At 40.5% G+C, this 20,722-nt stretch overlaps 1 protein-coding gene across 2 annotated transcripts in view; it reads right to left on the bottom strand.

The window, feature by feature from the left end:
* The window catches only part of qser1 (glutamine and serine rich 1), a 139,263-nt gene that overhangs the window by 76,068 nt on the left and 42,473 nt on the right, over nt 1-20,722 (bottom strand). For both annotated transcript variants that reach the window (XM_048545815.2, XM_048545817.2), the window contains exon 2: nt 4,689-4,792. In XM_048545815.2, coding sequence (XP_048401772.1) covers nt 4,689-4,792 — 104 coding nt within the window. The remainder of the gene's footprint in view (nt 1-4,688; nt 4,793-20,722) is intronic.

Here is a 20,722-nt window from a genome sequence, read left to right as displayed (position 1 = left end):
CATGCAGAGTTATTAATGGCTATTTGTACCACAAATATTTGAAACCCTAAACTCTACGGAAATATATCACACAAAGTAATTCCATTTCAGGAGGGACTTCAGACTAATAATCTAATGTCTGCTTGTACTCTTCAATGTGTCACAAGAAAAGCTTATTTTGGTAATCACACGTGCCAAAAACTTAAGAGGTATTACTGCAAAGTCTTCAAATCTCATCTTTTTTGACATAAGGACATACAATTAAAGTACCAAATTAATATGATACACACACAAATAGGGCCACCTTGCATAGTCAATCACAATAAATAAAAATCTAGAGAAAGTATAGATCATTTAACTAAAAAGCTAGTTCAGTGAAACATGTGAACCTCAACTACCAAGCACTAATTGCCTTCTCTGCAGAAAAGGAACTTAAACAGCACATTATGTTAGATCCCCTTCTCAACAGATATCAACCCAACTACCTTTTAAAAAATACAATTTAACTGCTTTTTCTTGGAGTATATTGCACATGTCCCCGCTAGTCTGCATCTTCCTTTATTTTCCAATTTAACCGTCATATCAAATCATGGCAAGAAATTATCCAGTTGTCAAAATGCACACATTAACAATTCAAATAAGCCACCCAGGCTATCAAAGCAACTGCATCTTGCAAATACCATCCTGCATCATGGTGAGCACACAGACCTCTTCCTGTTTTCTGATATGAGGTGAAGAGACAGAAGCTGCCTTTAACACTAAAGCAGTTTTCAAAAATAATATGAAATGTTGTTAGGTTCTGAGAAAACATTAAAATAGGAGACAAAGGAATGAAACACCATTCCAAGAATTGCTGAGGTCAGTAAAATTGCACATGATGCTCAATTTTAGAAGATAAAAGATAGGACAGTTCAAAAGAGTCGTAATAAGTGTAATAGAAGAAGAGCAAGCATAACTAAGTGCCAAGTGCCAGATTAATTGCAAGTTGAAGTGAAGAAATCAATTGCCTATCCTACCTAGCGAGATTACTGAAGAGCACCTCTAATAAGGAAACAGTATCTAAACATTTCACAAAGTTTTTGAGGGAAAAATCATGTTGGAACATGGAGAAATTCAACTTATAGGAGGCAGCTGTCATGAGGAAGTGAATAGTCAACACAGTACATAAAAGTTAGTTTCTTGCATTCTTTCCAAAGCTTTTTACCCCTCCAAAATGTTTATGCTACCATTAAAGAATGAGTTTTAAGTTACAATCATTTATGGTTAAAATATCTCTCACAGAAGTTAGAAATTTTTTTTCACATCAACCCACGTGTTTAAAAGTTCTAGATTTGAACTGGAACACAACTGATTATACCAGTAAACAGGGTCAGTCATAATAAAAGAAACAATCTGCTTCAGTTAAAAGGAATATAAAGGATAAACAATTCACAGCTGTAATACATCATTCACCACTCATCGGAGGTTCAATACCAAAATAAAGTCCACTAAAACAGTACATGCTGCACCCACAGCTCCATATCTTGCAAGCACCAAAAGGTGAGGCGATAGCCTAGTGCTCATCGCTGGACTGTTAATCTCGAGACCCAGGTTCCAATCTTGCCATTCCTGGTGGAGTTTGAATTCAATAAGTGAGAAAGAAAATCTAGAATAAATAGAATGACTACTACAAATCCATTGCCAACTGTCACAAAAACCCATTGGTTCACTCAAGTCCTTTTCGGAGGGAAACTGACATCCAAACAGGCCGAAGGGCCTGTCTCCACACTGTAGGTCATCTAATCAAGCCTGGTCTGGCTTATATGTGACTCCAGATGCACAGCAATGTAGCAGACTCTAGACAACTGAGATAATAGGAACTAGAAAGGGTCTGAAGAAGGGTCTGGGCCGGAAATGTCAGCCTTCCTGCTCAGCCTGCTGTGTTCATCCAGCTCTACACGTAGTTAACTGTGTGGACAACTAGGGGTAGGCAATAAATGCCCTGATCCCATGACTGAATGAATAAAAAAGTTCATGCTGTGGAGGTGCTGGTATTGGACTGGGGTGGAAGTTAGAAGTCACACGGCACCAGGTTATAGTCCGACATATTTACTTGAAATCACAAGCTTTCGAAAGCTCCTGGTGTCATGTGACTACTGATCGAATAAAAATTCAACATGAAACTGAAAACTAAACAACACATTTTTGCGTGGATTGCGGTCTCATTCAGGCAATGCAGTTTGTCAACTTAAACTGTTCTCCATTGTTAGTTTGTGGAGTTTGCATCAGCACATCTGGAATTAATTATATCAGAAAGCAACATCACATGGATTATATCAGACTGTTTTAGGAAGATTTTTAGAAAGAACATACTATTTGATTGGAGTACTAACTCAAAATATAGAATAAAAATTGCACATTCTGTAAGTATAACACTACTAACTTGCTAAAGGAGCCAAGGCCTTGTAATTCTGTTGAACTGGGAACTAAACTATGTTGTCATTCCATCAACCTCCAAAAGTATTATTTGTTCAGAGTTCACTCTTGCCTATTTAGAACCAGCTCTATTTGTTCCTTCAACATCAGGTTGACCTCTAGACCCCTTCTATTGGTCTCGACTTTGCCATCTAGAGGAGGCATCTGTACTTTAAGTTCTGATTAAAGAAGGGAAAGCTGACATTTTCTTTTCCCGATGTCACTTAAGATCCTTTTTTGTCTTTTAATTTCAAATACCCTTTTACTCGTCTTATAACCTATTTGTGCAATTTTCAGTGTTAAGACTTAAAATCAACGTTTCAAAGACCACCATTTCCTTTTGCAGATCTTAGCTTAGAAATATGGACAATCAGTTCAGTGTAAAGTGTATAGAATGTAGCATCATCCCTTATTACAGGCTTAAATATTCACATTGTCAACTCATTTTTACAAAAGAAAAAGACATCTCAGAGATAACCAAAACTGCAGGTGCTGGAGTCAGAGACAACACAATGTAGAGCTGGAGGAACACAGCAGGCCAGGCATCTTTGGAGGACCTCCCAACCCAAAACGTCAACTTTTCTGTTCCTCTGATGCTGCCTGGCCTGCTGTATTCCTCCAGCTGCACAGTGCGTTGTCAAAAGGCATCTCTGTCCTTTTTCTACTTTCTGCAGCATATCCTGTGATCATTCATCCGAAACAGACAAATGTATCAACTTGCTTCAGTGGAAACGATCTACTTCAGTCTTTACTCTAACTCCTGCTAATGTATTTCTTCTAATAACTGCTTTTTTGTCTTTTTGATGTAAATACTCCAGCCATAGTCTTAACTTCCAGACCTAATTTGATTCATGATATTTTCTAGGCTCTTTTCTGATGTGGCAAGTACAGTTATGCTCTTGCCTCCAATTTTTGCCCTTGAAAATGCATCTAATTCTCTTGAATACTCGTTCTGTATACAGACTGAATAATTTTCACAATAGTATTTTGCCTTGTTGTACTTCTCTCCTCATTTGAAAAATTTTTCTTTTCCTTTTTTAAGGAACGAACAATTTGGTCATAATATAGACAAAAAGTAGCATTTTTATTGCTAATATCACATTTCTGCAAGATGTTTATTAACTTGCTGATAAATAATCACTTTTTCACAGTCGACAATACATGGATAAATGTTCTTGCTTTCTTCGAGATGTTTATCCTAAGTTAAATATTCCCTCTCTTACTCTTACTGTAAAATGATTGCACTGCATGACCTTTTCTTTTCTTAGGTACCTTAATGAACATGGCAAGTAATCTGAATGCATCTTTTGGTATATAACTGATGGCAAATTTTTAATTTGGTCTCTCCAAGAACTTTTAGATATTTTGCTGTTACTTAATTTATGTCTTAAGCTTTTACTATGCTCATCAATCCAAAGCATTCTTTACCTCTTTCATTACATTTTTGTCTATCATTTACCCTATTTGTTGAGGACTTCTTTTGATTTAGATTATCCTAAAATTCAATTACACATTTGGTACATTAAATTTTTGCTGGTGCAACTCTTTCAAACATCATTTTACCATCTTTGTCTATTATGCACAAACTGTATGATACAAAGAGATAGGTTAAGTAAGTGAAAAAACAGTTGGCAAATGGAGTATAATGTGGGGAAAATGAAGTTATTCATTTTGGAAGGGAGAACAAAAGAACAGAATGTTACTTAAATGGAGAAAAACTGAAGAAAGGTTGCAATGCAAGGGCACACAGCACAGAAACATCACACACAGGTGCATAGGTAATCAGGAAGGTGATGGAATGTTGGCCCTTATTTCAAATGTGTTTGGACAACAAGAGTACACAAGTCTTATTGCAACTGTACAGGGTGCCGGTGAGACCACAGCAGTAGTACTGTGAGCAGTTTTGGTTCCTTTATTTAAGGAATGTTTACAATGTTGGTTCTTCCCTTTCAAGGGATTCTGATAATGTCAATGAAGCGGAGGTGCTTCCTATAATCTGAAGTGCTTCATCTTATTTTAAGACAAGCCATTACTTTACTGACAAGCAAATCCGCAATCACATGACTGGAAGAGCCCTGCTACCCACATTATTCATCAGTTGATTAAAAATGAGAAGCTGTTGATCCAGGAATTTCAGTGTGAAAAAAGTTTTCCAAAGGTTATAAAACTGTGCTCAAGCAAAAGCTGAGATGACTGTAAATTAGGCACATTTTAATTTAAGAAGTTGCTCAAAATTATGACAAAGTATTTTGTACCTGTGGGATGATGTGTAGTGGTGTAGCCAGGCAATTGGTGAGATGCTGCATAAGCTGGTCTATGAAGGAGGTCAGTTTCTGGATGTGCGGCTCCATAGCTCAAACTGAAAAGAAATAAAGATTCAGTAATGGGGACGCAATAACTGATTTTTTTTTTGAAAAAGAGCAAGGCAGCTGAAGAACAGCACAGACAAAATTAAAATGATATTAAATATAACTTACTCAACAGCCAGCATGTTTAATTCAAACCGTGAAAAACTTTGGTTATTTTTAACTTTCAAATGATAAATGATAGTAGTCAAAAACAATAAGAGAGTCAAACTGATAAAGAAATAAAAGCAATAGCTCACAGGAAATAAAAATGAACAGCCACAATATAGTACAGGCATTGGGTATTCAAATGTAACAGGAATCTCAGTAATGGTCATTTAGCAGTATAGAACTTCAATACTGCTGATAAAAAAAGATACATTGTGTCAATGCTTTCTATTTTGCACTCAGGGTAAAAGGGAAAACAACATTAATGCTGTCATTAATCTGCTGTCAAGAGAACAGTACAGATTTATTGGCAAGTGGACTCTGACTAGTCATGGCACCGCCATGGAGCATGCTCCAATTAATGCTGACTGACTTAAAAGCTTAAATATCTCTTTCTCTCTTTCAGCAATACTAAATCTCAGTGACATCATTCATTTGAGTTATTGAAAACTCTCACTGGAAACTGCATTTTTAAAACTGTAGACATAGTTCTGATGTACAGCGATGCTTTTGATAATAGCTTGTTATTGAAGCCAAAATCTCCCACTTGCAAAAAACAAACTGTGCAGAACCATTTTCTCATTAATTTTTCTTTCAGTTGATTACTGCCAATGAGCAACCTTCACAAAAGAGCTGCTCAAAACTGTTATTCCCCATCTTCAAATTCTTTAAAACAGCCAAATTTTGATTTCAGAATCCAGACACATTGAAAGGAGGAAGGATGAGAATCAATGTTAGTTGTATTTCAATTGAATTCTCTTGGTTTTAAGGTTCTTTAATCCAGGCCCCAATACCAATTTTTTGTGATTGTATTTGAGGGGGTCTCTTGTAGTACACTGGCAGTGTCTCAACACCTGGAGGTCTGGGTTCAAGTCTGACCTGCTCCACAGGCATGTGGTAACATCCCTGAACAGTTTGATTAGAATAACTTGGCAAGCAGAGCATAAGCATACTGTCAAAATCATACTGGCGGTGAGCCAAACTGTTTGCACATAAAGCACGGGAACGATTGGCCAAGGCCAGGGTGGGAGAGGTGTGACTAATATTATATCTCCTTAAATATGAATATAGACTACTTCAGCCCGAGCTAGGCTCTTTGCAAAAAGTAGGATGTCAAACAACTTAAAATACAACAGCTGACCATAAAGTAAATGCAGAAGATCCACAAAACCACACAGACACCCGTAAGGCCGTGACAAAGGTTAGGCCTCCAGTGCCAAATCTAATGTACACATTTAAATAAATTTGAATAGAATTTTAAAACAAAATGGGAGCAAGGTCACTGCATCTTTCACATACTAAAGCTCACAAATACAAAAAGAAGTGGACCAAATGGGCCCCTCAGCCTGCTGCTCTATTCAGTGAATTAATAGCTAGTCTGACTGGGGTCTTAACACCACTTTTCATATCGCATAGTCTCTCTCACAAGTCAACAATCTGGCTAACTCAATCCTGAATATATCTAATGATTCATGCAATACTCTCTGCAGTAGAGTTCCTCCTCATCATCTTATCAACTAGAAAATCACTGTTTTGAAACTGTATTGCTCAGTCATAGATCACACAGCATCTGTTCTGTTAAGCTACTTCAGAATCGTAGATATTTCAGTGACAGCATTTCTCATTCTAAATTCTAAAAACGAAAGGTGGCTGCCATGAGGTGGGGATGGCGGTGTTGGGCTGGGGTGGATAAAGTCCTAAGTCACATGACCGCAGGTAATAGTCCACCAGGTTTATTTGAAGAAACGGTTCACCTGACAAAGGAGCAGCACTCCGAAAGCTTGTGATTTCAAAGAAACCTGTTGGACCATAACCTGTTGTCATGTGACTTCTGAATAAGCATAGGCCCAATGTGCTCAATGTTTCCTCATGAAATAATACCCGTCATCACCAGAATCACTCCACTGAACATTCTCTGAAATGGCTCCAATGCAAGTATGTAACCTTAAGCAGGATCAAAACTGTACATAGTACTCTAAAGGTACGTACTCATCAACATCCTTTACAGTTTAAACACAAATTTTCTAATTTTATACTCTATAGCCACCTTGCAATAAAGGATTCTACGATATACCCGGTTACATGTTAACTTTTGTGGCTCATGTGCAAGGACATTCAAATCTTTGTACCATAGCATTCTGCACCTTCTCTTCATTTAAACAAAGTTCCATTCTTCTTTCTATCAGACTGGACAAGCTCATTTTTCCACATCATACTCCATCTGCCAAATTTTGTCCACTCACTTCATTTAAATAAATCCCATTGAACACTATGTGTATTCACCTCGCAAGTTATTTTTCCACGTTTCTGTGCCAGCAGCATATCTGACTATGTTACATGTGGTTGCTTCATCAATATCATTGTGTATCTTGTCACAAAACCTTTGCTTAAAATTAACCTATTTTTCCTAAATCAACCTTTTCAGAGATGTCATTAACACCTCTGGAGCAGGTGGGACTTAAACCCTGGCATCCCTGCTCCGGGGCAGGGACACTACCACTGCACAACAAGAGGGCCCTGAATAATATGGCCTATTGTTTTTGTGCAGCTCTTTAGCGACACTGAATGCATACTAATACTTGAGTATTTACAAATTAATCATGTTTTATCCAAACCGTGCATATTCTAAATATACAATAAAATGCAGTCAGTGCCAAAATCAAGTTTCTTTTAAAGTCTCTCCAATTACTTCAGAAGATTTCCATGCCCCCTTTGACACATAACCTTGATGCAAAAAGCAAGTACAAGTCTTGTGATAATAAGCTACTTAGCACTTACAAAACGTATCATTGTTTATTATATCATATTATTTATTTTATATTGCATTTTCAATATTTAAAAATGCCTTTTGGGATTGAAACTGGAATGTTCTTTATAATCTCTGGGATGTAATTTTAGTTTGTATTCAATTCATGTTAATAAAGTGTAAACGGAAAACTTAAAATCAAAGTATGTAAACTACATCAATATTATCTTCTTTGTTTTCTCTTGTTGCATCTGCATCATTTTTAGCAGTCTTTTGGATGCGTTTAGATATTTTGAGATTTTATGATATTTTGCAAAATGAACAGCTCCCAGAAATGGACTGTTTCTCTCAGTGTAATTTAACGGAAAAAAAACAATTCCTGTATCTGATCCAGACAAGTCGTTTATCAGAGATAATGGGAACTGCAGATGCTGGAGAATTCCCAGATAATAAAATGTGAGGCTGGATGAACACAGCAGGCCAAGCAGCATCTCAGGAGCACAAAAGCTGACGTTTCGGGCCTAGACCCTTCATCAGAGAGGGGGATGGGGAGAGGGAACTGGAATAAATAGGGAGAGAGGGGGAGGCGGACCGAAGATGGAGAGTAAAGAAGATAGGTGGAGAGAGTGTAGGTGGGGAGGTAGAGAGGGGATAGGTCAGTCCAGGGAAGACGGACAGGTCAAGGAGGTGGATGAGGTTAGTAGGTAGCTGGGGGTGCGGCTTGGGGTGGGAGGAAGGGATGGGTGAGAGGAAGAACAGGTTAGGGAGGCAGAGACAGGTTGGACTGGTTTTGGGATGCAGTGGGTGGGGGGGGGAAGAGCTGGGCTGGTTGTGTGGTGCAGTGGGGGGAGGGGACGAACTGGGCTGGTTTAGGGATGCAGTAGGGGAAGGGGAGATTTTGAAACTGGTGAAGTCCACATTGATACCATATGGCTGCAGCGTTATTTATCAGCGTCATTTATCAGTTTGTTTAGTTAGTTGCGTTAATTGATTTCTATTGGGAAGGAAATACATTATTCAATACATATCATAGTGAGCGTTACTGTCACTTACACAGTAGTTTTGTAATTGAAGGTATATTTGTTACAAAATGAGAACATTTCTACAGCACTGGTTATCTGGTCAAACAATGAAAACAATACAACCCCAGGAGGTTATGCACCTATTGGCTATTGGGCCTCATTCTTATCTATGATAAACTTTTGGTTTCACAGACTGGCTGAATTTGAAAACTCTATTTCATGCACATTTTGGGAAGTTGCACAGGCTATTTTCTCCAATTGTGGTTAAAACCCATCTAAGTTTACTGTTTAAGTTAGCACAAGTAGGTCATTTAGCCCGTTGAGAAAACTCAAGGAAACTGTGACTGACCTGATGATCCTCAAATCCACTTTCCTGTCTTTTCCTCACAACCCTCAATTACCTTACCGACCAAAAATCTGTCTTCAAATGCACTTAACTACCCAGTCTGGGAAGCCCCCCATAGTAAAGAATTCCACAGATTCAAAACCTACAGATGAGAAATTCCTTCTCATCTCTGTATTAAATCAGCAACCTCAGGATGCTTAACTCTGAGGTTCGAATGATTAAAACGCCTGTGCTAATTTGATCAAATGAGGTAGCAGAGGTACCTGTGGGCAGCTATTGTTTGGTTTAGTGATACATATCTTTTTTTTAAACAACCTGTTGGGATTGAAACTAGAATATTCTTTCTGATCTTGAAAACTCAAGCTTCAGGATATTATTCTATTTTAGTATAGTTTTCAAATTGTTTTAACAAGGGAAGCATCGAATACTTAAAGCTCTATCATTAACAGCTTTGAAACTGACACTAACATAATTGTCATGCGTTATTGATTTTTTTCAACAATTTAAGCAGCTGCCAGTTTTAAACCTGATTATTAAGTCATTTGGGAACTGTACATCAGTGTTGATAAAACAGTGGCAGCACATCAATCTGCTCCTGGAAGTCCCCAAATCACTTTGGGAAATTCATTCCCCCATTTCCCTGAGCAGCGGTGGGGGTGTGGGTGGGTTTACACCGATTACAGAAAACTCACCCTCTAAATCAAATGGGAGGAAATTCCTCCATTCACAATTTATTTCTCTCCTACACTTGTTGTTGGTAGGCCAAGTAATAAGCCCAGCCAAACAACATAGCAGAGTAGTGACTGGAGAATGGATGAGTAGCAAACAGAGTAACCAAAATGATAGCAATGAGAGAGACACCAAAGGAGTATTATGCCAAGGCAAGATGACCACGTCAGGAAGGTCTGTTGGCCAAGTCTATGGTTGGGGGCATCTTTCAGGGATAGGCTAATGTGATGTAGGGGGAGGTAGAGGGATAGCTCCAAGAGGGTCATATAAGGAGAAGGGGGCTTTCAGAGGGTCTTGAGGGAACAAGGTGTTTGTAGGGGTGGTAAGCAAAGGCAAGAAAAGAGGTTTAAACCCATCAACAAAGGAATAATCAGCTGAACCTGAAAGCTTTAAATCACCAAAGTAATTAATCCTTTGAAATGCAAGCAATGCAATTTATTCCAAAATTTTTTCGGGGATTGGTTTCAATAAGCCTGAAGGTGTTAGCACCCATAAGCCAAATTTCAGTCTGTCCAATAACTTCACCCACATTATGGTTATGAATGGCAGTGGCATTGTTTACAAGAAACAAGATTTAAGAGACGTGTGGAGGTGGACGATCACTGTTGTTGAGGTGGCAGTGTCCATGGATCAGCATGAGACTGCTGAATGGGATACAATTAGACTGCAGAAGACACACTGGGTCGGAAGATCAGTGACAGTATGTTTCAGAAAGAAAGATTACAAACTGGATTGAATGGCTGTGCCAGCCAGCTACAGACAAGCATAAGTTTTTAGCTTAAAATGAACATGTTGCCAAAAGATTAAGGAAGTTGAGATTAAAGACAACTGGTCTAGATATAGACATTAAAGAAATGAATTTATCTAGCAGCACAGGATAACACTGTATGGATGGTGGCCTATCACACTTACATGTGTTAATGCTATCCTCTCCGAGGTACATTAATTCTTAAAATTGCATGGTTCTCATAATTGGAAGGATATAATTTTAATCTATTTAATAATATTTGGTGCTTGTTTCACAATTGGGAGAGTTGTCCTATAGACAACCTCTATCAGCATCAGAGTGTATGTCCAATCCTGCTGGCAGGACAGACTCATCAGAGCTGCTGGGCTCACAGATAAAAAGTTGGGAGACGGCTGCAATGGGAATCCGCAACGCTGACTCTCACCGCATGGCAAGGAAACCTCCTGCTGACTACCACATAGTGCTTCATGTTAAACATGATTTTGAGAAAGGGTGACAAAGGAACAGGATGACTTCAGTTGAAGACTTGCAAAGGCCATCATTAGGTTTGACTCAGCAACACTACTACTGGTCAAGTCCTAAAGGACACAGCTGCTGGACTTGATCTGTGGCATGTACTGAGGGAATCAATAAGAGGAAAATCACCAATATAGCTGTCACAGATGTATCTGTCCATGATGGTATTGGTATGAGTAATCATTACATAGTCATTGTGAAAATAAAGGTCTCGTTTTTGCAATGAAAACACCTCCACTGCACACTGTATTAAATGGGACTGACTTCAAACGAATAATGCAAATCAAAGCTGGGCATCCAAGAGGCACTGTAGGTCAGCAGTAGCAGAACTGATTTAAAAAAAAACCTCATGGCCAAACTTCTCTCTCAGTCTAGTGTTACCACAAAAACAGGAGATCAACTGTCATTCAATGTAGAAAGGCATGCTGAAGCCGGAGCTGGAAAACCTTTTAAAAATGCACTGATTCTACAACTCAGTAGTGCTTACGTGCATAAGTCAGACAGGACATTCCTATAACCAATGGATCAGATCTAGATTTGGAAGACTGGACACATTTGTAGTGGCAACTCTGAAAACATTCCCATCCACAGCGATGATGCAGTCCTGCACAGCAAGAAGGCTGAAGCATGTGCACTCATCTTGAGGCACAAGAATCAAATGGATCAACTGGACCTCTCAGTCTCCATCTCAGGCAACCAGCTTGTAACTGATGTCCATTTCAAGCCCACCGACTCCCACAGCTACCTAGAATACACCTCCTCCCACCCACCTTCCTGCAAAAATTACATCCCCTATTCCCAAATCCTCCGCCTCCGCCGCATCTGCTCCCACGATAAGACATTCCACTCCCACACATCCCAGATGTCCAAGTTCTTTAAGGACCGCAACTTTCCCCCCACAGTGATCGAGAACGCCCTTGACCGCGTCTCCCGCATTTCCCGCAACACATCCCTCACACCCCGCCCCAGCCATAACCGCCCCAAGAGGATCCCCCTCGTTCTCACACACCACCCTACCAACCTCCGGATACAACGCATTATCCTCCGACACTTCCGCCATTTACAATCCGACCCCACCACCCAAGACATTTTTCCATCCCCTCCCCGTCTGCTTTCCGGCGAGACCACTCTCTCCGTGACTCCCTTGTTCGCTCCACACTGCCCTCCAACCCCACCACACCCGGCACCTTCCCCTGCACCCGCAGGAAATGCTACACTTGTCCCCACACCTCCTCCCTCACCCCCATCCCAGGCCCCAAGATGACATTCCACATTAAGCAGAGGTTCACCTGCACATCTGCCAATGTGGTATACTGCGTCCACTATACCCGGTGCGGCTTCCTCTACATTGGGGAAACCAAGCGGAGGCTTGGGGACCGCTTTGCAGAACACCTCCGCTCAGTTCGCAACAAACAACTGCACCTCCCAGTCGCAAACCATTTCCACTCCCCCTCCCATTCTCTAGATGACATGTCCATCATGGGCCTCCTGCAGTGCCACAATGATGCCACCCGAAGGTTGCAGGAACAGCAACTCATATTCCGCCTGGGAACCCAAAAGCCATATGGTATCAATGTGGACTTCACCAGTTTCAAAATCTCCCCTTCCCCTACTGCATCCCTAAACCAGCCCAGTTCGTCCCCTCCCCCCACTGCACCACACAACCAGCCCAGCTCTTCGCCCCCCACCCACTGCATCCCAAAACCAGTCCAACCTGTCTCTGCCTCCCTAACCGGTTCTTCCTCTCACCCATCCCTTCCTCCCACCCCAAGCCGCACCCCCAGCTACCTACTAACCTCATCCCACCTCCTTGACCTGTCCGTCTTCCCTGGACTGACCTATCCCCTCCCTACCTCCCCACCTACACTCTCTCCACCTATCTTCTTTACTCTCCATCTTCGGTCCGCCTCCCCCTCTCTCCCTATTTATTCCAGTTCCCTCTCCCCATCCCCCTCTCTGATGAAGGGTCTAGGCCCGAAACGTCAGCTTTTGTGCTCCTGAGATGCTGCTTGGCCTGCTGTGTTCATCCAGCCTCTCATTTTATAATCAAATGGATGTTTTATCTTAGCTTCCTCCTGAAGTACCCAGCATCACAGAAGCGAATCTTCAACCAACCTCCACAGGATATCAAGAAATGATTGATGACATTGGATATTGTGAAACCTTGTCAATATTCTAGTATTAGTACTGAAAATATGTACTTACCAAATTATTCTTGACCCAAGCCAAACCCATTATAGAATAGCTACAAAGTGATGTCCAGTCCATAAAAAGCAGAACTACAACTTGACCAATACCACCCCTTCAGCTTATCCTCAATTATGGACAACGTAATGGAAGTGGTGGTCATCTGTGCTATTAACGCTCACAAAAGAATAACCCACTCACTGACACTCAGTTTGTATTCTACCAGGCCACTCAGGTGCTGACTTCATTACAATTTTGGTCCAAACATGGACAAAAGAAATGAACTTCAGCAATGGAGTGTGAGTAACTTCCCTTGATATCCAGGTAAAATTTGATTAAATGTGGCATTAGGGAGCCCAATTAAAACTGGAATAAATGGAACTCTGGGAATAACTGTCTGCTGGTTAGAGTCATACTTAGCACACAAGATGATAGTTGCAGTTGTTTCTGGTCAATTATGTCAGCGCAGGACATTACTGCATCAGTTCTTCGGGATAACATTTCAACCAATTTCAATTGGGTGCAAAATATACATATTTGTCGATGCTCTTCATCGTGCACTCATCGGTACATTTTGCATAAATAATTTCAAGGAAAAACCAACAGTTATGAAAGAAGGATGCACTAATTAGTTGACATGTGAACTCTAATTGGTAGAGGCATTGCCAAGAAGAATGCCCGTTATTGCTGACTGCCTGTTAGCCAAGCTATTTTTTAAATTTTAAACTGGGCTGATTGTCTGATTTTCTCAGGGCACGTGAACATGTTTGTCCTGTCTGCAAAATCAGGCCCCTGAGTACTAATATCTGTAGTTTTCAGTACTTGTAGTTGAGCCACACTGTGAACCCAACTAACAACCACAGATTGACTGTACAAACTGTTCAACTGATCCAGGTGGATGATGGTGGTGCAGTAGGGCTCCTGTGCCAGAACTTATCCCCTCTGATCGCTTTTTTTTTCTTTAAGTTTCCACACCACCATCGCATCAAACCACCTTCCCAGCACACCCACCGCCACCACACCAAACCCCCCCACCCATCCTGACTCCATCGCTTTTCTTTCTCACTTACCTTGTCCCGACCTTGGATGGTATCAGTGGAGGTGATAGCCGAGCGTGCATACCTCATGTGAACCCAGGGGCACCAACCTCAAGCATTCTTGAGTCATGCCCAGGGTGTGTGTCTACTATGGTCCTTGGGTGGGCCCAGCGTGCAGGACAGCGAGCCCTTTCTAACTTTTCCGGATCAAGGACAGGACCTGGAATCAGCGGCTGCTACATCAGCAGAGGTGATGAGAGTGAGATAGGCACAGTGGCAATGGATGGTGCTACAGGATCAGCAGCTTCATTGTTGGTTGGGTCCAGTGTTGGCATGGTGAAGCGGTGGCAGGAGGGCATCACAGCAACATTAATGAGTTGGGCCCAGTGGCAAGAGACATAACTCTGAATTTGGTTGCTCTGATGCAGGTCTATAACAAAAGAGAACCTAACCAAGCCCCCTTGATATTCAATGTCATTGCTATTGCTGAAACCCCATTATCCTCCTGGGAGTTACCGTTGATCAAAAATTAACTGAACCAGCCATATATACACTGTGGCTACGAAGAAATGAAGAAGCTCAGAATTCTGCAGCTTGCAACTCATCTGTTCTTTTCCGAATCTATCCACCAGCTGCAAGGTACAAGTCAGAAGCGCGATGGAATACTCTCCACTTGTCTGATGGATACAGCTCCAACAACATTCATGAAGTTTGACACCACTCAGGACAAAGCAGCTTGCCAATTAGCATCCTATCTAACATTCTGACATATTCACTACCAATGCACAGTGGCAATGATGCAATATCATGTACAAGGTGTGCTACAAAAACTCACAGCCTCCTTGAAAACACCTTGCAAAGCTATGGATCCTACCAGTTACAACGACAAGGGCTGCAGATGCATGGGGTTACCACCATCTGAAAGCTCCCCTCCAAGACATGTAACATCCTGATTTGGAACATTCTTTGTCAGTTGGTATATATTCTTGAACTCACTTCCTAATTGTTATAGTGAAAGAAGCAGTTACTCAGTCAACTGTGTCTGCACTGCTCTCAAGAGTGAGCATTATGACCTGGTGTTATTATTCTGCTTTTACCCTCTAATAATCCTTCACACAATTTTAATATAAACAATTACTTAAAGCCCTCTTGAATAACTCAATTGATACTGCCTCCATCCCACTTCCTAGTAATGCATTCCAGACCTGAAGCCTCACTGCCCCATTGAAGTCAGTAATCCACCAACTAATAATCCCAATTTGGAATTGCTCATTGTTCTTTTCCACTATCATCCTCAACTTTATAATGAAGTGATCACTATTCCATAAACCCTTGCCCACCAATATCTGCTTGGCCCACTCTCATTACCAGAACCAAATACATCAGTTCCTCCTTTCTCAATGGATTGGACACATACTAGTGTAGTAAATTCTCCTGAGCACAACTGTGGAACCCTTAACTCTTCCTGCCCTTTACACTATCACTATCCGAGTCTACGGTCAGGTAAGCTCCCCATTACAATTATTTTATGCTTGCAGCACTAATTTCCTGCAATTCCTTTACAATCTTCCTACTATTTGGCAGCCTAAAAACCGGTGAACAATAGAATATGTTGCACCCTGTTTATTCATTAGTGTAACAAAAGCAATTCAGTACTTGAACGCTCGAGACATGAAATTGCACCCCTTAACCAATACGACCACGCCTTCTCCTTTTCTTCCTTGTCTATCTTTCTTAAAATTCAGGAACATACAACTATAGCCCATCTCTTTCTTCAGCAGACTCTGTTTTGGGCACATCATTATTCTACAAGTCAATTTGTACCACTAACTCAATTTTATCTACAATACTCTGGCATTCAGATGCATGCAGTATAAACCCTGGTTGAGAAAGAAAATTCATTTCTCTCTTATTCTGACTCCTCACATTAATTTATTACTTTAGCTCTAACTGTCTCTCACAGTATTGTGTGCAATCTGGTACTCTTCTCCAATATTCCCTCCTGGTTCCCACATTACTGCCAATTTAGTTCAAATCCTCCCAAAAAGCACCAAAATATCCCGCAACTCAGACATGCCTGTTCAAACGCAACATATCCAGTTTGGACTAAATTTAGGCATGAAGAAGCATACTGAATCCAAAACATTATCTCTGTTTCTCTTTCCACAGGTGTAGCCAGATCGGAGTTTCTCCAGCACTACCATCTAGAAGGACAAGGGCAGACGTATTGGAACAATTCTCACCTGCAAGTTCCCCTCCAAGCCAGTCATTATCTGACTCAAATATTTTTCTGTTCCTTCAGTGTCATTGGATCAAAATTCCAGAATTCCCTCCCTGATGTCCACCAACAGCACATGGACTGCAGTGGATCAGGAAGGCTTCTCAAGAGCAACTAGCAATGGGCAATAAAGTGCTGGCCCAATCAGTGACACCCAAATCCCATAAGTCTATAAAAAAAACCTCTAGTTGAAACACCAATTTTGTAGCGCTGAAAAAGGACAGTTTGCACTCAGGGACATGCACCCAGTTCATGGACTGGGTGCAGTTGCACCTTTGGGGTATCTGCTTGCTCTCTTAATATCATTCACTTTGAGCTCCCTGCTCGCAGTACTCCAGTCTTGCCTTGCCTTCTGAAATAAAACCAAGGCAATTATTAAGGGAGACGGAAATACCATATACCGTGTAAAAACTGAATTTTTTAGACTTTTATAATTAAGTTTATGGGGTCGACTATTACATGGATACTACTTTTGAGGGACTGACATTCATACAAATATCCAAAATACCATATCATTAGCATAAGCCCAATTGATCTCTAAACAAGTAAAGAAGTAAAAACAACGAATTAGAGTAATTACTGTAATATCTTCTAGTGCAGCAGGCAGCTTTTGTGCAGTCTTAGCTTTCTGCTGAAATACTAAGTCATGCCTTCTCATGAACCTCGTGCACCATCCAGCAATTGCCCAAAAATCCGAAATTCCATCCTTCTTTAATTTGTTTCATAAAGGATTCGGATCGCTTCACAACCAACTCATTTTCCATTTTGTGATCAGAGATAATGGGAACTGCAGACGCTGGAGAATCCAAGATAACAAAGTGTGAAGCTGGATGAACACAGTAGGCCAAGCAGCATCTCAGGAGCACAAAAGATGCTGTTCAGCCTGCTGTGTTCATCCAGCTTCACACTTTGTTATCTTCATTTTCCATTTTGACGAGTTTCAAGTCCCCACTTGGAACTTTTTTCTCCAACTGTGGCCACTTGCTCGGTTTACCTCTGTTGGCACACTTTTGCTTGGCATTGTCTGAAGTTAGTTTGATATGCTTCTCCAGTCTCTCAAGTTTCTCCAAAACACAAAAATTATTTTGCCGCTACACAGTTACTTGTCTTCTCTGCAATTTCAATAATTTGCAATTTAAACACTGCTGTATATTTTTTGCTTTCTCTGGAGGGCATTTTTACACAAGATGAAGAAATTTCCAAACATAACACAAAAAAATGCTTTTTCTCATTGTAAAATTTATGTACAATAACTTGATTCAAAAATGTTGATCTGTTATCTGTGAAGAACCCGGGTTGACTTTTACATGAGATGTATGGAAAATTCCAGATTTTTTGGCCAAAAATAAGGGGTTGACTTTTACATGAGATCAACTTTCACTTGAGTATACACGGTATGTGGTACAGCTATCACTTCTGGTGCTGAGAAAGTGAACAGATGATGCAGAGGGCACATAGGGCTTGAGGTGCTGGGATTTTGGGGTCAGTGGAATGAGTGAGGGAAGGTGTTGCAGCTGCCCTTTAGAGTGGTAGAGCATGAGCACTGGTGAGTTGTGGGTAAGGTAGCAGTGATAGAATGAGCATGAGGTATCAGAGAGAAGATATTGACATGGTGAATGGAGAAGAACATTGACCTAATGGCTATAACTACACTTACCCAGATGGCAATTTCGGTCCAGCCTGACATGGTCTGATGTTGTGATCGCCGCTGCTGATCTAGGGGGAAAACAACCTGCTTCTGCACCATCTCACCCAACATGACATCCAGTCCCTGCCTACAAAACAAAACGCCAATTTCCCCTTCTCTGTCATGTTCAGTGAAAATATCAGGAACCGTGCAGACAGGTCTGGACTAACAGTCCTTGTCTAAGCGCACAACAGCCTTTTAAAGATACTGCCGACACCCGATATTCCAGTCCATTCCAGGATGTCTTGATAGAGGTAAACTGCTCAGGGAATTGTGAATAGTAGAAAGGGATTAAAATCTGATAAGGGGGGGTACCTCTGAGTGAGGCTGACACTTAGTCAATCAGGCAAGATTGGTAAAATTTGGTTGAAAGAATTAATGAGGCTTCATGGAGAAGAATCCTCCATTAAAGTTGATAAGATTTACACAGCCAAAAAAAATGCAAGATTAACCCCTGGAGTGATGTAATTTTCATCTCTTGAGGTAACACCAGAACATGGCAGACACAATGCATTCTCTCGTAATGACTCCTATTCCAGAACAACTGTTGAACCTAGACTATAACAATTTACGCATGGGGCAATACAAAGTCACTGGTTTCTATTAATTTGAAATTTAGTATGCTTATGGAATTCTTACCTTTTGCACTTGTTCCACTCACCCCTTGTTCAAAACTTATTACATTTCTAGCTTTTCCCACTTCATCTGTTTTACTCACTCCACAGTTGCTGCATGACCTTCAGTATTTTGTTTTTATTTAAGATTGCTTGCATCCACAGTATTCTGCTTTTCAAAAAAAAAGTAGACAGTGTACCTTTACTACAATGGAGAACTACTGAAATGGATTAGAAGAAAAATTCAAAAGCTACAAGTGCTTCAATAAGCACAATATAAACTTCCTACTAATAACTATGACTGATGAAAAAGGGCTTGCCCATAAACTAAAAGAAATTAAATGGATACTTAATAAATAAATGGTAGGGAAACAAGCAGAAAAGTGCAATTTGATTAGATCATAGACTAAGAGAAAAACTCTTCTGCCAGGTTTAATTGAGGAAATCACCTGTTAGTATTGTGTAACATATTATAATTCTGGACAGCTACAGTTTTAAGAGGTTGGTGAAGGCTTTGAATAATGGTTTAGTTAATAAATATTATGTAGAAAGTAAGCAGTATTTTGACTAACAAATGCTTGCTCTAAATCCTCAAATCTGTAAAAAGCAGCTGATTAGTGTCAGGTGGACTACAATTATCTTAGCTCCTGAACTGGGAAGAGAATCGTATACCAGCACTCTCAATTTCCTCAAGGAGGAGAATGCAGAGATAGCGAAGTATAACCTGCATAGATGAGTGCACTGAATTTATTCAAACTATGTCAATGGGAGGAAGAAGTTCAAAAACAAACCGAGTTATTTTTAAACACACTTAAATATATGTTGGGTTGAATAGAAAAAAAAATCATTTTGTCTGGTTGGGGAGTTAGTGACACAAGATGATCACTTAGGAAATGACAAACGTAAGCCAACTATAGAAAAAATTAGAGTGAAATGTTTTGCTGCAGTGAATGACTTCCTGAGACCCTTCTTTTTAAAAGGTAACATATCACCAAAGGAAAAAATTGCAAGGCATGGACATCAATTTTGAACTGCTCTAGCAAGGATTACCAGTAAATGAATAGCCCACGCAAGGTTGAGTTGCTGTTAACAGCAAAGGTGGCAATGACAAACATTTAAAATCAGGAAAATTTTTTTGATAAGGTACATAAAGACAAACTGTTTCATCTAATGGGTAAGTAATCAAAGAGAATGCAGTTAAGGTAAACAGCAAAAGAACCGGGATAACATGAAGAATTTTTTAAGCAACAGTTAGGATATGAAATTAACTTCCTGATAATGGTTGCAAATGTGGATTTATAAGTAGTTTTCAAAGGTAATTTTGTAAATAATGACGAGGGAAAAAATATTGCACGGCTATGAGGGAGAGAGCAGGGCTAGAGCAGTATTCAGTACATCGCTCCTCGACAGTGGTGGTGCAGGCTCCAATAGGCCAAGACTGTTGTATGTCACCAACAGTCCACATTAACAACAATTCACCCTCCCAGCCAGATTGTTATCAGCTCCTTTGTCTGTCCAACTGTTTTCTCTCTCTCGCGTTACTCCCTACCCTACCCCCTCCCCATTTTCAGCATATAAACTGACATTTTCCCAGCTACGATCAGCTCTGACAAAGGGTCACCGGACCCGAAACGTGAACTCTTAATTTTTTTCTTCACAGACGCTGCCAGATCTGCTGAGCTTTTCCAGCAACTTTGTTTTTGGTCCTGATTTACAGCATCCACAGCTTTTTCAGCTTTTATTTCGTATTTAACTCACTGCCACATCTCTTCTCGGCTTGCCCACCATGTTCTCTCTCTGATGGGTTTTCGTTCCAATCTTTCTTCTTGTCCACTGACATTAATTTCACTGTCACTCCTAGTGTTT

This window comes from Stegostoma tigrinum, chromosome 17 (assembly GCF_030684315.1).
Source record: "Stegostoma tigrinum isolate sSteTig4 chromosome 17, sSteTig4.hap1, whole genome shotgun sequence".
In the NCBI taxonomy this organism is placed as follows: domain Eukaryota; kingdom Metazoa; phylum Chordata; class Chondrichthyes; order Orectolobiformes; family Stegostomatidae; genus Stegostoma; species Stegostoma tigrinum.
Note: the sequence above shows the minus strand (reverse complement) of the source record. Positions and strands in the feature narration are given on the sequence as shown.